This window comes from Stegastes partitus, unplaced genomic scaffold, assembly GCF_000690725.1.
Source record: "Stegastes partitus isolate 25-593 unplaced genomic scaffold, Stegastes_partitus-1.0.2 Scaffold669, whole genome shotgun sequence".
NCBI lineage: Eukaryota > Metazoa > Chordata > Actinopteri > Pomacentridae > Stegastes > Stegastes partitus.
The window spans coordinates 359,206-380,362 of NW_007578400.1; the positions used below are offsets into that span (position 1 = coordinate 359,206).

Here is a 21,157-nt window from a genome sequence, read left to right on the forward strand (position 1 = left end):
TCGTATCAGTAACAGCAGTGACTTTCTGTTCACAGGTTATGAGTCGACTGGAGAGAAGAAGTTTGGCTGAGAGAGAATGAGTATTTGTAATCGGTGAGTAAACGGTGTGGTCTCATTAAGACGCTGTACTTACTGATTAGCTCCTCACTCTCTCCAAACACGCAGGTGCACCGATGTTGTTTTAGGCTCGTCAGCGCCACCTCCTGTCAGTGAAGAACAATAACGTTCATTAGCGTCTCTGAGCTTCTATTTCTGACACACAGCTGCTGTTAAAGTCGATTACGTGAATTTGCAGTTCAGCAATATATTCATATGGCCTCGTCTGCACACACAAACAAGGAATCTGACTCCAGCTCTCTGCGTAAGACCTGAAAGAAATGAACTAGAAGAGCAATAAAATAAGAATCAGAGCAATAAATAGCAGTATTTATAATAAGAAGCAGGGTTACTGAGGTTGGTGTGGGGACATTTAAAATAGTGCAAATATATAGAATATAAACATACAAGTAAAAGAGAAAAAAACATGAAGATGTTTCAGGTTTTCTCTTTGCAGTAGTTTTTAAAGGGGAACAGTCCAACTGGACTGTCATGAAAAGTCAGAAATCGTCATACAAACACAGATAATTTCTACAAAGGGCCTCGTTTATTTGTTCTCCACTTTATAAATGTGTGTTATTGAGGCGATGCCTAAAAGCTCAGCAGATCTCACCAATAGAAAACAATAAAACGCTCAGAAAAATGCAGTTTTATCAAAGTAGTTTGCCAACGATGCTTTTTCTGCCTGGACTGTTTGGATTTATTGGCTCAGGTAGTTTTTTCTTGTGTCTTGTTTTTTTATTTTTTAAATGTATAATTAATTTTTAAATTGGCCAGATATATAATATTGTTGGGTTCTAACTTTATTATTTAGGTTTGTACTACACGAGGCCTAATAGAGTTATGACCTTAATATTCAAATTAGGTGTGTAAATTGCTCTATATATTATTGTAGTCTTAACCTTAACTTAATGTAAATCAGTCAGTCAAATTATCACAACATACGTTATTGTAGGGTCTTAAAATTAATATTTCAATCAGATATGTAAATTTCTACACATTATATTATTGTAGTCTTAATCTTAATATTTAAATTATTCAAGTGAATTTGTATGATAAATAACACTGCAGTGCTTTAACCACAATATTCAGTTCCGTTAAGTGCATTTCTATAAAACATAATATTGTAGTTTTAGCGTTAATATTTAGCATCTAACACATTCTGTCAGTTAGAAAGCGCTTTAGCTCAACAGCTGCAGTTGAAATAAGTTTATTAACAACTTGCTTTGATTAGTTAAGGTCACCGTCAAAGAAAAGAAAGTCAATTTTAAAAATATTAACATTTTAGTTGCTTTTTTTTACTTACACGAATTAGCTGCTATGCTAACGGTGTCCATCTTGAATCTTGATTTTGAAAGGGCGGTGTAAACAATAGCTGCTAACTACGACAAACTGAGCCTAATTTTAATTATTTGTGAGTCATTTTTAAATTCTAAAGCTCTTATTGATTCACGTATTTGCTAAAATCTCACCGTTTTCGTGGCGTTAGCTTAAATTTGTCATTAAAACACGTAATTAACGAAGAGCAGGCCCGACCGAGCAGCTGGGAGGAACCAAAGGCCTCAGCACAGAGGGGGGTCTATTTGTCACATTTACACGTAAATATGAATATAAACAAACAAATAAGCGCATTTGACTTCTGAATCGTATTTTTAAGGGATGGATAAAAGCTGTATAAACTCAAAATAGGACCTGGACATTTTCTCAGGCCATCTTTTTTTAAAACCCCACCTGTGAGGACACACCCGTCAAGGTGAGCGCGCCGGCTACGCCCAAACTCAAATATGTCTTCATATAACGGTCGGATTTTACGCTAATTTAGCTGCTAAACTACCTCCAAAAACCGAAAACAACCATGTTTGGTTCCTCACCTGAGATGAAACCGGCGACGTTCTGCTTCTTTGTCGCCCGACTGGGGGGGAAAAATCGGCCACCTGTACCTGGTAAGTGTCTAACAAAGGCAGCGTCGCGTTAAATCATCTGTTGCTCGCTAGCATTTAGCATTCATCTGCGGTTAGCATTGGGTTTGAATGCAGGGATCAGGTCGTTTAAAAACATAAATATGACATATGTAAGATGTCTAATAATTTCTCTATTTTCTATTAGATAGTAATGCAAAGTATGTCATGTGTATAAACTTGTGTTTAAAAAAAGAAGTTAGTTTTGGCTGGCTACAACAATTATTAGCAGGCTTTAGCTTTAGCTAACAAGTTGTATTTTATTTTCAGAGCTCAACCAACTCATATATAGAGCTCCTAAAATCAAACTGTGTTGTTGTTTTTTTGTTCTCCCCTTTGGCTTAATTAAACAGCAGCAGAATCCAGACCTCTGACATGTTGCTGTGGTCTAATGAAGCTCTGTTAGCCTCAAATTTAAGCTAATATAAGCAAAATGGTAAGCTGAGCTGTTGTGTGCAGTGTTTTTTACTGGAGTGAAATCAGTGGGTCAGATTGTAGGATAATTCCTGCACCGTCATAGCTGTCAGCACATTTTTATTTTTACCAAATGTTGTGTTCTCTGGGTGGCTCATTACACAACATCAGCACTGTTACTGCAGGCATGAACTGATCTAATCACTTAAAAAAACAAGGCCACACAAAGTCAGAATATGAAAACGCAATTTATTATCCTCAGACTTTGAGTTTCTGTAGAGAGTTTAGTTGAGTAAATGCAAAGACATTAAAGAAAATGCAAACTACTTGTTGTGTATGGCAGGAGTGTTGGAGCATAAATTAAATTAAAGTTTAGGGCTACCGTTAATGATTACTTAACAGTTTTCTTCTGTTCTCTCCAAAAGTCGAGTAGTTCATCGGTCTGGTGTAAAATCTGGTTGGTTGCTTTCATGTAAAATGTCAAAAAATAGTGAAAAATGTTGATCAGTGTTTCCCAAAGCCCTAAATGACCTTAAATATCTTGTTTTGTCCACAAGCCAAAGATATTAAGGAGGAAATAAACTAGAATATTCAGATTTAAGAAGCTACAATCAGAGAATTTAGACTTAATATTATTATTATTTTAATAAGCAAGCTATCAACTAATGATGGAGATAGTTGGTTGATTAAATTGTTGACATCTAATCAGTTAATTGTTGGAGCTCTGGTGTGTTTAGGGTTTGGCCTGTTTCAGTGGGTTGTTATTGTCCTTTGATTCTTCTCAGAATTTGAATTTGAATGTTTTATTTTAGTACATTTTATTTTACATGTTTTATCATTCAAATGACCAAAAGGTGCAAAAAGTGTTGCACAAAATATTTTTTAAAAACCTAATTTTAAACAAAGCAATTAGCAAATAGTTTGTGGATACACAAGGTGTCGCTATTCCACTTGAGACTAATGCGATTATTTTATTTTATTTTATTTTATTTGAGCTCATTGGAGCTTCCAGGGGATGTTTCCTGCTTCTTAATCACTGATTGATTTACATGACGTGGCTCAGGCTGACACGAGGTTTAAACGGACATGTCGATGGTTTACAAACTCCTGTCGTCCCCTGTATGGGACCGTCACGCTTTTGATGGTGTCACATGTGGTGAAGCTCAATCACGTGTTTTCAGTCTTTGAAAAAATGTATATTGAATTGAGGATTGGCTTTTAAACGCTTACATTGCAGCGTCTGTCAGAAGAACCACACGTGTTCCTCAGGCCTTGTTTCTACCGTCTGCAGTCTGGTCTTCCTCCTCACAGATTCACATTTAACCCCTCTGTGTGCATGAACTCACTGCTTTATCATGAGGTTATTAAAAGGCAGATCATTTAAAATATTTACCGATGTGAGGATGACTAAATGAGCAGATTTCACATTAAACCAGCCCCTGTGTGACAGCACAGGACCGTGAGGGTGTAAATACGTACACCCACATCCATACATGTTCCATCTGGAACACCGCGTCAGACGCCTCTTGTCCTCACTATAGCTGCAGTCACCATCAGCACATTTCCAGCCTGTGTAAACACAATAAAGAGCAGGGGTCGCCTTGGGGTCACACACGCCGTCTGTGGCTTTCATAGCAGCCTCTATGAAAGTCTGATTCTGATTGAGACAAAAGCAGCGGCGCCGCCGACACGGGGACTGGCGCAGGACGGACACGGGGGGTGGGCGAAGAAGGAAAACTAAAGCAGTTGTTTGACTGGCTCGGATGTCCGAGTGCTGGATTGGTGAGTTGTTGATTGACTGATGGGAGGGGAGGTTCGGGTTGAGCAGCGATGTCGCAACGTCAGTTCCTCACAGAGGCTGCAGCGTTTCCAGAGCGAGCGATTTTGTTTTGAAATATCAGTTATTTGCGGTAAGTTTGGAAGCTGAGACTTAATGCAGTTTGTTTTGTTTTTTTCGCTCTGAGCTGGTAAAACTATTAAATGTGAGCGGTTGCTGGAAATAAATAACTCCGTTTAACAAAGTCTGCAGAGTTGTGCATCCTACAGACTCAGCTGGTGATTGTGTTTACAGTCTGTGCACATGTGGAAACGCTTACAGCATGTCGTAGGATTTATCTCACAGCATTTAGACCAGTATATCAATAACTGATGATCTGCTTGTTCTTCGTAGCGTTTCGTTGTACGTGCAGATATGAGTGAGCGTCACATTAACACCTGCTGTCCCACACAGAGAGGGAGGTCGCTGTGCAGAGATGGCTATGGTATGCCTGACAGACTTTGAGGAGTACGCTAAGGAGCATCTCTCAAAGGCCACCTGGGATTATTATGCAGCTGGAGCGGACGAATGCTGCACCAGGGACGACAACCTACTGGCTTACAAAAGGTACGCTGGAAGAAATACAGTTCAGCAGACATGTAAGGGCGACACATACACAAATCAAGTGTTTTCTTTTTGATCATTATATTGAACAGATATGTCCCTTAATCTACAGTGGACACAGAAAGTTTAGCCAGACTTTCAAGGACAACACATATGCAAATTAAGTGTTTTAATAGGGTCTCATATTTAGAAATCTTGTTTTTCTTTTTAAATATTATATTGTACAAATGTCGGTCCATCTGAGGTTGGGGCGGCAAAGAAAGTTTACCCAGACATGCATGGACATCACAGAAAGCAGTACAAAAAATACATGAACTATGCCCTAAAAACATAAACATATGTAGAAATGTAAAAGTGTAAAATGTGCATTGGTCTAAGGAAAACACAAATGTGCACGTGTAGAGTGTAATACACACATTTAATGTTTCCATAGTGCTCTGATTATAAATTTCTGAACAATATATTGTACAAATATGTCACCTTATCTACAGCAGGGACAATAAAGTTCACCCAGACGTGTACATACAAACATTAAGTGTTTTAATAATGCTTTTTAAAAACTATTATACCGTACAAACATGTCAGTCTGTGTACAGACGTGTTGAGGTGGCACAGCTCGGTTCATGTTACGCACATGTACAGGTTTGTAATCGTGTTTTTAGGGTCAACTATAATATGTTTACGTGGATTTTTCTCACGCTGTACGTTGCTGCAGCAGCTCCTCTCGCCTTCGGTCTGAAAACTGGTCCAGCAAAATCCAGACAACACCGGCTGTGTGCTGCAGCACCAGATGTCTGAGTAAGACAACGTACACAAACGTGCTCACGCTGATGTGAATAAGTAACTGACGGAGCATTGTGGTCTGTGGGGGAGAACGCCTCCCTCTGGCTCGGACTGTGTCAGCTTGCAGAGCTTGTATGTGCACACAGGATCTCCATAACCGCCTGAAGGCAGAGCACGAGCTCTTTAAAAAACCACCCAAACTAATTTCCACATTCTGGCCACAGTTCATGTGAAAGCGGTCTCAGCTCGGAGCTGCAGGTCACGTGACCACGCGGCCTGTTTTTGTGGACTTTGCGCGGCTGTAACTGATTTCTGTACGTGCAGTACAATATGTGTTGTTGTGATGCCGTGTAATCGCTAACAGGCGGACGCATTTCACCCATTGTTGACGCCGCAGTGTTGGTCCAGCCCCCCGTAGCCACCAAACCCCCACTCAGACGTGGAATACATAACATTACCAGCTTCATCAATCAGCTGTGAAAGCTGCCTGACCGCTGGGAGACACACACAGGGTCACGAGTTGTTTTATGCTGTCAGGACTTCTTTTTTTCCTCCCATGTCTCCTTGTGCATTCCTCTCAGCTTTCCTAACGTCTCCATAAAGACTGATCGACTGCTCGCTGTGTTTGCGCTTCACTGTACATATTTGTTTTTGCTTTAACAGATCCGTTACCAGGGAGTCGTTTGCCGGTCCGTGTGGGTCAGGTTAGAGATGTTCAGGATAGATTGTGTCCTTGAACGATGATTGCTTTGGGAAAACGGGATCCCAGAGTCTCTCTTCACATTCAAAGAAAAACAACTTTCCCAGAAAACGAAAGTATTTTATCATCCGGGGGAGGTTGGATTATTTATTTTTTCCCCAAATGAAAAAAACAAGAAGCAGAAAATGACCCTGCACAGTTTGAAGTGGTTAGAAAGCTGGATGAAGGTTTTGGTGCACAAGTTTAAAATCAAACTGATGCGCTGTCAGGACATTTTCTATAAAATTTTCGAGGTAAAGTCTAAAACATTTTAGGGCAGCATGCAGTGAAACGACATGAGCGTGTCGACCATCTGAGGTTTTGTTGTGCTGCTCAGATGTTAGCATGTGGAAGCCTGTCTTGCTTTATCAGGTGTTTGATTTCCCAGATTGTGCAAAAACAAACAGCCCCGTCTGTCCGGTCACATCGCATTGCTGCATTTAATCAGCTGTCACCGTTCTAATGTTCATCCAGGATCCGTCTGAGGCCTCGGATCCTGCGGGACGTTTCGGTGAGCGACACTCGGACCACGGTGCAGGGCACAGAAATCAGCTTCCCGGTCGGCATCGCGCCCACCGCCTTCCACTGCCTGGCCTGGCACGAAGGGGAGGTGGCGACAGCTCGCGGTGAGGAGTGTGTGTGTGTGTGTGTGTGTGTGTCGGTGCTGCATGTGAGATCCTAAAAACACAACATTACGCTCATCCTCACCCCCTGATCACAGTCACTGCAAAACAAAAGTCTGTCACAAAGACATACAGATGAAACCAGAAGTTTACATCCGCTGTATAAAAAGACATCAAACCTTTTATTTCTCTGTCTGACATTAAATCACTAAACGTTTCCTGTTTCAGCTCAGTCAGGATCACCAACATAATGTCTATCTGCTAAACGCCAGAATAATAAGAGAGAGAATGTTTCATTACTTTCTACAGAGTCAGAAGTTTCCATCCACTAACATTACTATACCTATATATTTGGTAAAGCCCAGATGATGATGTCGTGGCTTCGGAAGCACAAATAAACTAAAAACTCAAATGATGTCTGAGCTATAAGCAAAAGCAGGTTGCTTTAAGGTGAGACAGTAAAGATGAGCTGAAGTAGTGAAAACAAGAGGAAGAGGCTTTGTATTACACTGACCTGTAGAAACTCTACAGGGACAAAGAAAGAGGAGTATTCCAGTTATAAGTGGATATGAAGATCTACTGTTTAAAATGGCCAAGTTTAGGTTGTTAATGTGCTTTGTTCCATGGTAGGAGTTTTTATGTGTGACTTAGACTTATTATAGACTCTTATATAATAATAGTAATAATAATAATGATAATAATAGCTTTCTTTGTATAGCACCTTTTACAGACTCAGTCCAAACATGATAAAAGATTTTTTTTAAATAATACAACACCACCAGATAAAATGATAAAATATCACATCCATGTAAGGGAAAGAGCCATAAACACAAAGCTAATAGTGAATCATTTAAATAAATGAGTAAATAACTAAAGGGTGGTAAAGCAGGATTAAATTAACAATAAAAAATAAAGTAAAAAAGCAGAAACTAATCACAAAGTCAACCTGAGTGAGTTGAGAGGGTTTGAAGGTTTTAAACCAGCACTGATGTCAGTATCCACAGTCACCACTAGATGGAAGCATTGAGCACCACAGCAGCCTGGTGCTGCACAGAGAACACAGTGGAGGTGTTTCTGCTTTTCTTTATAATCAAAAAGTCAAAGCAACAGGATGTCAGCTTATGGAAACACATCACCGTCTTCCTGCCTTATAGCGAGTTTAATCTAGTTCGTCTTTAGTTTAATCGTTGGTGGCTCCCCTCTGGACGTTGCTTCACTGCTCAGGCTGCCGGACTCACAGAAGGAGGCGACTCTTGTTCCCAGAGCCGTCCTCCTTCTAAATGCTCAGCCATCTTTGACCTCCCTGCCGATGCCAGTGTAATATAATGTCATATTTATGATGTGGTTTATTGTTTATTATTATTATTGTTGTTATTATTACTATTATTGTATGTCTTTATAGTAAATACTTGGTGAACTTTTGTATTGCCCCTCGGGGATTAATAAAGTTAATTGAATTGAACTAATCCTCTACTAATTAGCACTTTGACTTTAGCAGGATAGTTAAACTGTGTGCAGATAATTGCAGTTGCACCAATCTGACGTTGTCTTTCCTGCATGGCGCCCACTCTGTGTTTCCTACCAGCTTCTTTACTGTCAAGTAAAAGCAAAACGTATCCTATCTGATTACAAATGCTGTTCCTGCATTTATAAAAGGCTCCCAGTTGCTCCCAAAGTCTGCAGCTTCCACCGAACCGCTCACCTGCATTCAGTGTGTCAGTCACCTGCAGTGACCCTGAACCATCTCACCTTGTGCCACGCAGCCACGGAGGCCCTGAACACCTGCTACATCACCAGCACCTACTCCACCTGCTCCGTGGAGGAGATCGTGGCGGCGGCGCCCAACGGCTACCGCTGGTTCCAGCTGTACGTGTACCGGGACAGGAAGCTGTCGGAGCAGATCGTGCACCGGGTGGAGGGCCTCGGCTACAAGGCGCTGGTCCTCACCGTCGACGTGCCGTACACCGGGAAGCGCCGCAACGACATCCGCAACCAGTTCAAGCTGCCGCCGCACCTCAAGGTCAAGAACTTTGACGGAGTGTTCCAGGTAACGGGAGGCTTTTCTTCTTCTTCTTCTTCTTCTTCTTCTTCTTTAAAAACAAATAGCAGAAAAATCTAATGCATTAAGGCAGAGATGAGATTAAATTAAAAGCACATCACAGAATTAAAAAACAAGAAAGCTACATGATTGAGTAGCATTAAATCTGAAACGATGGATTTTATCTTCGTATTGTTCACGTTAGATACAATTAGAACTAACTGTTAATTAACTATGACATGTTGCACACAGCTTGAGACCCTTTAGGTCAGTTATTTGTGTGACCAGTGAAATATTTCTACACGTTATATCCAGAGCTGCACACACGTGTAACACCCAGACTCCGTGTGCTCCTAGTGTCGTAGTTACCATAGAAACCACACAGCATTGTCAGTTATCGGATGAGCATCAGTCGAAGCTGATTCGGCTTTTTAAGGGTCGATGCTGATTATTTATAATCAAGGACATCAATGACGTAAAATTAGACTTTTTTGGTGTCAGAATTCAGAATAACACAAACTTCCAGCCAAAGAATCCAGGGAGCTTCCTCTGTTTGTTTGTTATATTTCACTGTTTTTAACTAAAAGACAAATTTTTACCATTTTATATACGTTTAATTAAAACATCACTTCTCCCTATTTGTCATCAAAAACACCAACAACATTTACAGTAAAGTGAAAATGTAGAAGAACACAAACTCCAACACAAAACTCAAGTGAACGTCTTCTGTCTGTTGTGTATGTTAGATATGTTTAACTAGAAGATACGTGTTCACCATCGGTACTGAAGTGTTGATCGCTGGTAATTACTTCAACTAACACTCAGGTAGAGCCGTGGGCGGTACGCTGAGACCCACCCCGGGGTTCTTAGAAAGCTGTTTAAAACCAGTAACGAAAAGAAAATGCTGAATGTGTGACCTGATAGTTAATTAGTCCACTGCAGTAATCAAGAGTGTGTTTGTGCACCAGTTGGACTCCAATAAATCAGATCATTTAATGGCTACACTGGATGTGTACCATAGAGATCTGTAGTTCAGTGAAGCTTTCATTCGTAGAGGACAGATCATGTCATGATTTATGTGCAGTTCAGCTGCTGACATCTGTAGTTTGCATCACATTAAATATGACGAGCTGTAACTCCAGCTTCAGGTTTCTACGCTTTGATTCTGTTTAGTCGTAGTTCTTGCTCAAGACGTCTTTAATTCCCTCCAGTTCAGGATTTCTACATTTTTATGTTCTTAACTTGAGTCTGAACTGGTCAGAAAGATGCTGGAGGATCTCTAGCTGGAGTTCTGACGTCGCAGAGATCTGACGAGCTGTTTTATCAGCTGAAGTTCTGGTTAGTTTTGATCTCAAGTCTCCAACGTCCTCCTCCTCGTGCCTGAACCGTTACTTACGGTATCGTGCAGGATGACATTTTAAATATTATTACTAAGTGTGCAGTCAGAGTGAAGGTTCAGATATCTTTAAATAGTAATTCTGACCTGTCAAAACGATGCTATCTGTCATTTTAACTCCACGTCGTCAAACTCGGCGTTTACGTGGTAAGACGGTTCGTCATCGGCGGACTCCAGAGATGATGGAATGTACTGGAAGGTTTAGCGGTGAAGTGCAGCTGCTCTATAAGCTGTACCACATGCTCTCACAGCAGGAGACCGCCGGGCCCGAGGAGTACGGGATACCGGCCAACACCCTGGACCCCTCCATCAGCTGGAAGGACATCCACTGGTTGCAGTCCATCACCCGCCTTCCCGTTATCATCAAGGGCATCCTGACCAAGGAGGACGCCGAGCTGGCCGTGGAGCACGGCGTCCAGGGCATCATCGTGTCCAACCACGGCGGGAGGCAGCTGGACGGGGGGCCGGCCTCGGTAGTCTCACAACACATCCATCACAGAGCTTTAAATGGTCACAGTTATGGGACCTGGTGGCAGCACTCTCCATTGTTGTTACATCAGTAGATCTTTCCAGGACTTAGATGAGAAGATGGACACAACTCTTACCTCGTTATGTGTCGTTGGCTTTAAGGGTACAAACTCCATGTAGAGGTGTAGACGCTCTACTGGAGCTGTGTTGTGTTGAAAACTCTGTAAAACATATTTATTATTCAGACGTGAAGCTCAGACGAAGCCAGAATCAGAGTGCTGCTCTTCTTAGGGTTAGGGTGAAAATGGAAATCAGTAATCACACAGTGAGATAAACACAGGGACATGTAAACACATATACAACATGGAAACTGCTTATTGTCAACTATTCAGGGGCTATTTGCAACTTCCGAAGCTGTTTTTCTATAAAATCAGGGTGTGGACGCAACGTAGCGTCGACTAAAGCCTACGACAGAAATGTAGTCGTCATCTAACTTTAACCTTCATAAAGTAAATGGACTGAAACAGGAAACCGAAGCATCTCCATCAATCAGATGATGAGATGAATATTGGTAAATGTGAAATAAATATATTCAAATATAACATAAATACAAAGCTGACTGAGGAGATGAGGTGCTGCACGTGACGCTAATGGGTTGCTCAGGTTCAACTGTAGTAATCACACTAAAGGAAGAAAAGGTTCTGAGGTGGCGCCTGACCCATGTGCTTATTGGTGGACGCTAGCTTTACCGACGTTCCCTAAACACATCACATTTCAGGCTGCAGTTCTGTCAGACAGGACGTGTGAACAAAAATGACTTTAAAAGAGTGAAATACGGCGTCCTGACGTCACACATGTTCAAAATGAGGGACTTTATCACACGTTTCCTCTGACTGCGTTTCAAATGTAGATCCTGCAGCTGTGGAAGCTACAGTCAGGATCAGATTAATGTTCATTTAGTTCTGCAGCCGTCTGTAGCTGAATGTTTGCATTTTTCCTTCACCGGTTCAGTCGGTATCTTCCTGCCTGCACCTGAACTCAAAACTTATTTTATTCATTATTTTTTAGATAATGAGCTCCAGACTTCTTTATCTTTAGAACACCAAACAGCTAACGGCTCGCTTTACGCATCAGACGGTGACAGACTGACATGAAGACAGAAGGCAGCGACACCACAACACCTTCATGATCATCATTCACTCGCTCACTTTCATTAACAGGCGTTCTGCTGCAGAGCCTAAACTAAAAGCTGTCTTGTTTTCATAACCGACCGTCAGTCTGTACAGCGTAGAACACCCTGGGTCTTGATGTTTTAGCTTATCAGTGCTCCCTGCCGTAGACTGGCCTCGTTAAAATCACATTCTGCTCTTCGGTCAGTTTATCTGCGTCGTTCATTAAATCCTGTCAGAGTTCCTCCAACAAGCCGAGGTCACGTCTGCCCAGCGCTCTGCCAGCAGCTCTTATCTGCCTCCACATCCGTCCCTGTCACACAGTGTGCTGTGGTGCCGATGAGGCTTTAACTCATGTGCGTTCAGTCCGACAACCAGCTCATCACAGCCACACTTCGGCCTCAGTGACGCCTCTGATGGTTGGTGTTGTGACCTTTGGAGTGTTTGTGCATCTAAAACTACACAGAACGACTATGACGGAGCAGTTTCCCTGTAAAGCTGAGCAGCACCACAGAGATGCATCCGTCTTCTCATCTGAGTGTTTCCCAGTCTGTCAGACTGTTCTTCAGTGTGCTCGTAGTGTTTGGTTCTGATAAACCCGAGCAGTAGCTAGTAAGCATGTCATAGTCGAGTGAAACCCAGCAGGTTGTTTGTAATGTTTTCAGTCCAGTGCTGTCCTCGTTATAGCTTCCCCGTGTCGCCGACAGATCGACGCGCTGTCAGAGATTGTGGACACGGTTCAGGGCCGGATCGAGGTCTACGTGGACGGAGGGATCCGGACCGGCAGCGATGTCCTCAAAGCTCTGGCCCTGGGAGCGAAGTGTGTGTTCATCGGCCGTCCGGCGGTGTGGGGCCTCGCATACAAGGTACCGAGATTATAGTGATGATGAACTTTATTGCTGCTCCACCTTCCAGAACAGGACTGCAGGTGGATCAGTGGTTAGCACCGTGGCCTCACAGCTAGAAGGTCGCCGGTTGGCGTCCCGGTGAGGACACCTGGGATCTTCCTGCGTGGAGTCTCCATGTTCTCCCCGTGCAGCGTGGGTTCTCTCCGGGTTCTCCGGCTTCCTCCCACAGTCCAGAAACATGCTGAGGTTAATTGGTGATTGTAAATTGTCCGTAGGTGTGAATGTGAGTGTGCTTGGTTGTCTGTCTCTAAGTGTAGCCCTGTGATAGACTGGTTACCTGTCCAGGTGAAGCTGCCTTCACCCTGAGTCAGCTGGGATAGACTCCGCCCCCCATGACCCTGGTGAGGATGAAGGTGTAGAGATGATGGATGGATCTTTCAAAACCTTTAAACTAGTGGTGGGATGCGATTAATGAAATCATCTAATTCATGAGAGGTTTTGTCATTAATTAATCGTATTTTGACCAAACAGCAACAATTAGTACAAACGAACACAAAATCAGCACATAAAGGGTTAAATCTTCACCAAAAGAGGTGAAATCAAAACAAAAAGACACAGAATCACCTCAAAAATCATCAAAATCACCCCAAAGACTTAAAAGTCCCCATTAAAAGATGACAGGGTTACAGTCTTTTTTTTATTCACAGTGTTTTTGTTTGTGTGAACTTTCAGGGCGAGGAAGGAGTGAGGGAGGTTCTACAGATCCTGAACGACGAGTTCCGTCTGTCCATGGCTCTGTCAGGTCAGCTTCAGAGTCTGAAACTAAAGAACACAAAAGCCATGACTTGAACAAACTGCAGCAGCATTTCATGTTTTCTGTGATCCAGGGTGCAGGAACGTCGCTGAGATCAACAGGAACCTCATTCAGTTCTCCAAACTCTGACAGCAGGGGGCAGCGTTGAGCACGGCGACGGAGCCTGAGAGTTCGTCATGAAAATCACAGATATGTACCTCAGAACTCTTTGTCTCGCAGGAATCAGTGTACATGTGAGCAACTTCCACCACGCCGGTTTGTCTGAGTGGGAGAGCTGAGGGTCGGCAGCAGGTTTAGCGAGTGAATAACGAAAGTGTTTTAGCTTCATAGTCTAGAGGAGACGGAGGCGCTGATCATGGAGCCAGCTGGTTGCTTTTGGTTGTGTTGGAGTGGAAGAGTACGACGGACACAGTGTTTGAAATGCTGCGAGTGATGTGGTTGAATAAACGCCTGCTGAGGTGACCAAGTTTCTGGATTCATTCATGTCGGGAGGCAGAAGTTTTGCTGTTGGGTCCAATTCTGAATCACAATCAGAAATATTTTATCGACCCCAGAGGAGACATTAGTCCCATTCTGATCATTTTGAGACAGAAGATAAACACGAGAAGATAAATCTGTTCTGAAAATTAGGCATCGACCAACACGATGCCGATTGTTGGTGAGAAAGACAGACGGCCGGTATTTGGAGCTAAAATACATGAAATGTGATGTTTGATCAGCGGGTGACAGCAGTTTATACAGGATCGATTGGAAAAGTGTTTCAAAAACGACTTCAAACTTTGATGAAATGACTTTAAATCCTCTAAAATGGCTCAAAACTTTTCCAAAGTGATTTAAAATTCTCCAAAATGGTGAAAAGCTCTTCCAGAGTGGCTCAAAAAGTCTAAAAATGGTTAAAAACGATGTCAAAAATGACTTGAAATTCAACAAAAATGACTCAAAATGTCTCCAGATTCCATAAAATATAAACAGTGATTAAATCAGGACGCTCTGATCTGTTTATGTGGCTGAGATCGATCAGTTTGTCTCCTGCTGCTCCTCACTACTTTTTAAAAACTTTTTTTATCGCCCGCCAAGGTCCAGATCTCAATATTGATTATTGTTTCCCAGACTCTGCTTCAGGTTAATCTGTGGCCGCCTGCTAACGTAGCCGCTAGCCGTTAGCGTAGCATTAGCCGCTGTGAGAGGAGCTAACTTCCTGGTTCGCGTTTCTTCTTCAGTTTTTTCCAGCCTCTGTTTGTAAACATTTCTCAGACCTGAGACAGAGACGAGCTGCATCAGAACCAAAGCAGAGCATTCAATTGATCAATAATCGATCAATAACAGATAATTGGAAAAATGCCAAACATCAGCCACAATAATCGGTCCGTCCCTACTAAAAATGTAAACATAGGCACAAAAATATGAAAATATACCAGGAAATAAAAACATGTATTTATTTCTGAACTCTATTTCTTTTACATGAGCTTCTGTGTTCTGCTGCTCAGATCTTTGATGATCATCAAACCAGATGCTTCAGATCGTCTGGTTCCTCTGGTTCCTCTGAGTTCAGCTGAACAACGTTCAACATGTCCACATAATAACATCAATAATTGCATCAACTTTATATTACGTGTAATTTAAACTCAGATTTCAGGACTAGTTGATATAAGAGCTGAATTCAAGTTGATGTAATTTAATTAAATTAGCTCGATAACGACATTTTTATCACCTTCAGGTCGTGATTTTGACACCAGAACAACTTAGTTTCCCAGATTTGCTAACGAAGTATAAAGCTGCTTAAAATAGAAACACTTCTCTTGAATTTAAACCTATTTTTATTTATCAGCTTAAAAACTTAATGAAATTGGCTCAATAACTACATTTTTCTTTATAGTTTTAAAACTTCATTAAGAAACTAAACTTAAACTTCATTTTTCCAGATCTGCCATTTGGTCGTTCTATATATGATAATTAAGAACTTAACACTTAAAATTTCCTTCTAAATAATGTTAATTTTTATGAATTATCAGCTTATAAACGTGTGTTTATGATGCTAATCTTGAAGTAAATCAGTTGATTGAGGAAAATACCATCAACTTTATATTATGTGTAATTTAAACTCAGATTTCAGGATCAGTTGATTTAAAAACTGATTTCAGGTTGATGTAATTTAATTAAATCTGCTCGATAACGACGTTTTTCACCACCTGAAGGTTGTTTTTTTAACATTTGAGCAAACTTCCTCTTAAATAATGAAGAAATGCTGCTTGAACAACTTAATTTTTATGAGCTATCGGCTTAAACACGTATTAATGCTGCTCGTCTTGCAGTCAATCAGCTGATTGCAGAGGAAAAGCTAATTTCCTGAACTCGGTGTCAAACTAAAGCGACATCATAAAGTCTAATTTTATGTATTAAAAAGGAAGAAGGCTGCAGACTTCAGAGCTCATCCCTGGACTGTTGGGTTTAGTCGAGGTCCTGCCGGAGAGTCTGTTTGTTTGCTTGTAAAGCCGTGAAGCTGGTTTCAGCGTCACAGTGAAACTCTGTGGGCTGACGAGCGTCGAGATGCGGAAAAGACGCAAACAGCGAGAAAGAGAAGTGGCACAGGAAGTGAGCGAGGTGTCGGTTTGGCTGAAGAGACGGTGATGCTCGCTCAGACACTTCGACTCCCCGAGCAGCCGCAGCGCCACACGGTTCCTGCTCAGAGTTCCTCGTAGGGTTCTGCTCGGTCCGACGGACAGGCTGGAGGGAGGCCTCGGGTCCAGTCTGCTGAGGAAGATCTCTTCCAGGTGAGAAGCACAACCCAACAGCTTTGTTTCAGGAGGCACCTGCCAGACCCAGAACAGGAAACGACCCCCGATGCTCGCTCAGACGTACAGGAAGGTGCAGTCAGGCCCAGTGTTGCTTCAACTTTCTTGTTTTTACGCCACTGAAGTGCTGAACCTTCTCATTATTACGTGTCGGTTCAGAAAGAGCTCCAGTGTCTCGATGTTTTCTGTAGGAGGCGACTCTGGTGGTTTATCAGCATGAATACGCTCTAAAAAGTCATTAAAGGAACAAAAACACGACTTTATTGGTTTTTAAGTTGCCAACATGATTCAGATGAGTTGTATTGACATAAATATGTTGCCTCTGCTTAATCCTGTGTGTAATTTAAACTCAAACTAGTGCATTCGTTGGTTTAAACCTGGATTCAAGTTGATGTAACCTAATAAATGAGGTTCAGGTCACGTTTTACCGCTAGAGCATCTTCATCGTCCAGATTTCTCAGATTGTCTTTATAGATATGATAATAAAGTTCATAACACTTAAAGTTGCCTTTTAATTAACATAGAAATGACTCTGAACAGCCTCATTTTTACGTGTTTTTAGCTTAAAAACGTGACTTTATGCTACAAAACTTTAAGTCAGTCGGTGGATTTCAGAGGAAAAGCTGAAACATCAGCGTGGTCCGGTGGTTGAACAGAACTTCATGAGAAGGTTGCTGCAAACCGTTAGTTTCTTTTATTAAACCCAAACAGTATTTTGAATGTAATTTAATGCAGAGTTTAACCTGTTTGTTTTGAACACTGAATCTTCTCGTTATGACGCGTCAGCCCAGACAGAGCTTCAGTGTCGTCGTGTTTTCTGACCTAAACTGCTGCTTTGACTGCAGGAAAACACTATAAATGATTAAATGCAGGCTGCAAGATGGAAAAAAATCTACTTTCATTGATTTAGAGAAACCTTTGCAGTTGCCAGCATTGTTCTGTTGAGTCGTGTTGACCTAAATATGTTGGTGGTTGCATCAAAAGTTCAGGATTAGTCGATTTAAACTCAATGAAAGTTGATGGAACTTATAACTACATTTTTCTTTTTAAATGATGTTGAACCACCACCTGGACTTAACTTAACTTTTATAAGTAATCAGATTAAAAACTGAGATAAAACAAAAAAATCGACTTTATCGATATCGAGACACATTTTAAAACATTATCTTATTGGGTCGTGTTGACATGATGATAGATCAACTTAAAAATGTGCATAATTTGAACTCAAACTTCTGCATTTATTGACTTTAAACTGAACTCCAGTTGATGTGAACTTATTGAAATTGACTTGATTACTGGATTTTTTCAACAATGGAGCAACTTGAGCGTCCAGATTTTCCATCTAGTCTTTATAAATGTGATAATTAAGGAAAAAACGATGTGGAAATATTTACTTTATTCTTCATTTTTTATGAGTATTCCCTTTAAAACATGTGTTTATGTCACATAAACGAGGTCAGCCTTACTGAAGAGGTGCAGCGATGGAGGAAGTATTCAGATTAAGTAGAAGCAGCAGTATTACAATACAAATACTCAGCTGTGAGTATTATTGGCCTGAAGTGAGCCGTGAATGAAAAAGGCTGTGATTGCAGAGGAAAAGCTAAATCCCTGAGTGCAGTTTAGCTTGAACATGATTTTATTAGCGGTTTGCTGAGTGTTTAGATAATGACAGAAGTTCCTTTTTATGCTTTTTTTAAACATTAACATGTTGAAAAACCCTCGTTAATGTGATTCCTGGAACCACAGTGAAGCCGTGACGGTAAAACGTCCATAAAAACGCCGTAAACGCACACGGAGCTCACGTTAGTCCGTGATTCAGAGTGTGGGAGGCGTTCAGGGACAGCCACGGCAGCAGGCTTACTGTAGGTCTGTCAGGAGGGATTCAGACGTCTCTGTGGGCGCCGGAGGATATTTAAAGGAACGAAACCGGAGCTACGCACTAAAAGTCAACGACAGGATAACTGTGAATGTGCCCGTCAGAGTGTAAAAATTGTGGAGCCCAAGTGTGCAAATGAAAACCTCCCGAGTCGCCGCTGACCACGACTCATGTTGCATCACGTAGATGTTGTTTCTGACGAGCCCAGTCTGAGCATCAAACAGCCAGAAGTCAGAGCAGAGGACGATGAAACAGAAGCAGGAAACTTCCAGACGCTTCAGGCTGAACTGCCGAGCGAGACACAAAAACACAACGGGGTCAGTGGAGCGATGAGATTCAGGTCATCGATCGAGCTGCAGAAACGCTCGACTGTCCAAATAAAGGTGTGCAAGTGTTGTCAGCAAAGTTTACCTCACGTGTCAACAAGTACTGAGAGCGACAAGGAGAACTTCCAGAAGCTTCTGACTGAAGTTCTTCACCTTGAATTGAAACTAAAGTTTGAACTTGGCAGGAAAAGTTTTCTCCTTCATGAAGTAGTTCAGTAAAAAGCACAGTGTTTCCCTCTTTGGTCGCGAGTGAAAACAAAAAGCTGCACAAAATGGAAACTCCTGCCTCCAGTTTGTTCCCAGAGTTCAAACTTATCACACCAATGAAAACACAGTGTTTTGTATTTATCCTCCATTAATGTAGACGTCTAATGGCAGATGTTTTCCTCTGGACTGAACTGGACCAGCGATCCTGTGAAGCATTCGTCCGTCCACTAACTCTGGTCTGTTTGCTCGTTGCAGGAGGCGAAACAACAGCCCTCAGCCTCCAGAGGCCAATGACATGGGGTAAGACTGGTTCAGGGCTTCAGCTTCCTTTAACATTTACAGAAAATGGCACTTTTCCCGCCACACTTCAACACTCTCAGAGGATGTATAAGAGAAATGAAAGATGTAGAAGCTCGTGGATGAAGCGCTGAGGTCTGAGAGCTCTGAAGTTGTTGGTTCCTGATGTGTGTGAATGACTGATGTGGTGAGTCGAGTGTTTGGACTGTCCGGTCCATCAGTTGGTCTTCTGTGAGCTGCGATGAGAAGTCAGACCTCCTTCCAAAGCGGTTCCACTAATGTAGGGTTCCACATCTGAGGCGGCTGAAGTGAAGTTGTGGGTCGTAGATTAGAGAGAAAGTGGAAGAAGAACAAATCTGACGTTAGAAACTCTCACTGAAGCTCTGAAGGTGGATCTTTGAGGATGCTGGATGCTGATTGGACGTCAGTGCTGAATGTGTTTTAGTTTCAACAACGTTCTGGGGAAGTTCTGCAGAGTTCCTCTAACGTTCTCAGCAGGAAGTTTTCTTCTAGTTCCAAGAATGTTCCTCTTAAAGGCAGCACAACTAAAGACGTTCCTTAAACGTTTGGTGAGAATATTGTTAGAGCGTTATGCCGCAGCGTTCTTCCTTTGTTGTCGTGTAAGATTGCAGAACATTGTGGGAACGGTTTATACGTTCTACAGTGTGTTCTCTCAACGACATCCCCCAAACAGGAAACGTTCCACCTTTAGTATGTTGTGTTACAGGAATGTTCTACATTGTTCTGTATGAACAACGTTCTTTAGTCCGAGGCCACGATAACATCTGGAGAACATTTTTTATGAACATTGGTTTGAGAACGCTTTACTTTGTTATCGTGGAACAATGTGGAACAGAAGAACGTTTTATATGCCCTCAAAACATCCCGAGAACTTTGCAGGTGGAACGTTAGAATTTCGTGAATATATCACAGAACAGGAACGTCGAGTGAAGAACTTTCTGCTGTCTGAGGTCTTAAAATAAATCTATAAAATGTTCTCACAAAGGATGTTCTTAATGCAACCATAAAGAGAACGTTCTATCTTTGTTATCATGGAAGATTGTGGAACCAGGTTGGAGCGATTTTCTGATTCTGTTACGTGTTCCCTCGACAACGTTCCCTCAAGATCCTCAGAGCCTCAATGTTCCACCGCTGTTGACATGTCGCAGTGAGGGAACGTCCTATGAAGAACGTTCTGCCATCTGAGGTCTCAATAGCATCTGGAAAAAATATTTTTAAACGTTGCTTTGAGAACGTTGTTCCGTTGTTCTAACAGAAAAATTGTGAGAACGTTCTTACAGGAGAACGTTCTATAATGTGTTCCTCACCAACATCCCCAAAGCATTCCCAGAACGTTGCAGGCAGAACGTTTAATAAACCACATTACAGGAGTGTTTTATTTATATTTATCATGTGAGAACCATTTTTCAGTGTTGTTTGAGAACGTTCTTTCTTTGTTATCATAGAACATCATCTGACAACATCCTCTGAACGTTGACATGAAAACATTTTATTAATTTTCTTGGAACATTTTATTAGAGTGTTCTGCTTAAAACAAGGTGACCAGAACTCGCGGTGATGTCACCCCGTGCTGTGAGAACGTTCCCTGTTGTTTCATTGTGGTTCCTGCCTGCAGAGGAAGTGGAGACGACGGCGGTCCGGGCCGGCTCAGCCGACGGCTGTCCCGTCTGGGCAGCAGGCATCAGTCCAGGGATCCTCCGAGACCTCCGGCCCAGCCGGAGAGACCCGCCGCTCCACCGGTTCCACAAGGTGGGTTCTCCGCTAGGGTCCTCGGGGTTCCACACAAACACCCAACAGCAGCTCAGACGTCTTCAGAACCGTCTGCATCGGTTCTCCTGTCGGTACTTTATGCAGCATCGGCTTCAGTTTCAGTTTATCTCAAGAGCAGCGCTTCATGTTCTCATTTCTCAGG

General features: G+C 42.1%; 2 protein-coding genes across 4 annotated transcripts in view; both read left to right on the forward strand.

The window, feature by feature from the left end:
• Positions 1 to 76: 76 nt before the first annotated feature.
• On the forward strand, positions 77 to 14,192 carry hao2 (hydroxyacid oxidase 2 (long chain)). Of its 3 annotated transcripts, XM_008290375.1 has the most exons (8): positions 77 to 93; positions 4,699 to 4,851; positions 6,845 to 6,996; positions 8,757 to 9,040; positions 10,682 to 10,900; positions 12,772 to 12,930; positions 13,645 to 13,714; positions 13,800 to 14,192. In XM_008290375.1, exons 1-8 carry the CDS (start codon positions 77 to 79, stop codon positions 13,853 to 13,855), a joined length of 1,110 nt encoding a protein of 369 aa, XP_008288597.1. In that variant the 3' UTR covers positions 13,856 to 14,192. The 3 variants fall into 3 exon arrangements, with proteins under 3 accessions (XP_008288597.1, XP_008288596.1, XP_008288598.1); XM_008290374.1 differs by lacking the exon at positions 77 to 93 and having other exon boundaries at positions 4,721 to 4,851; positions 10,679 to 10,900; XM_008290376.1 differs by lacking the exon at positions 77 to 93 and having other exon boundaries at positions 4,721 to 4,851; positions 8,757 to 9,031; positions 10,658 to 10,900.
• Positions 14,193 to 16,354: 2,162 nt separating this feature from the next.
• LOC103363564 (kelch-like protein 9) overlaps positions 16,355 to 21,157 on the forward strand; it is a gene marked incomplete at its 5' end in the record, with an annotated part of 16,081 nt that continues 11,278 nt past the window's right edge. Inside the window, 3 exons of the mRNA XM_008290382.1 lie at positions 16,355 to 16,497; positions 19,183 to 19,227; positions 20,861 to 20,994. Of these exons, the coding sequence (XP_008288604.1) occupies positions 16,355 to 16,497; positions 19,183 to 19,227; positions 20,861 to 20,994 (322 nt within the window). The remainder of the gene's footprint in view (positions 16,498 to 19,182; positions 19,228 to 20,860; positions 20,995 to 21,157) is intronic.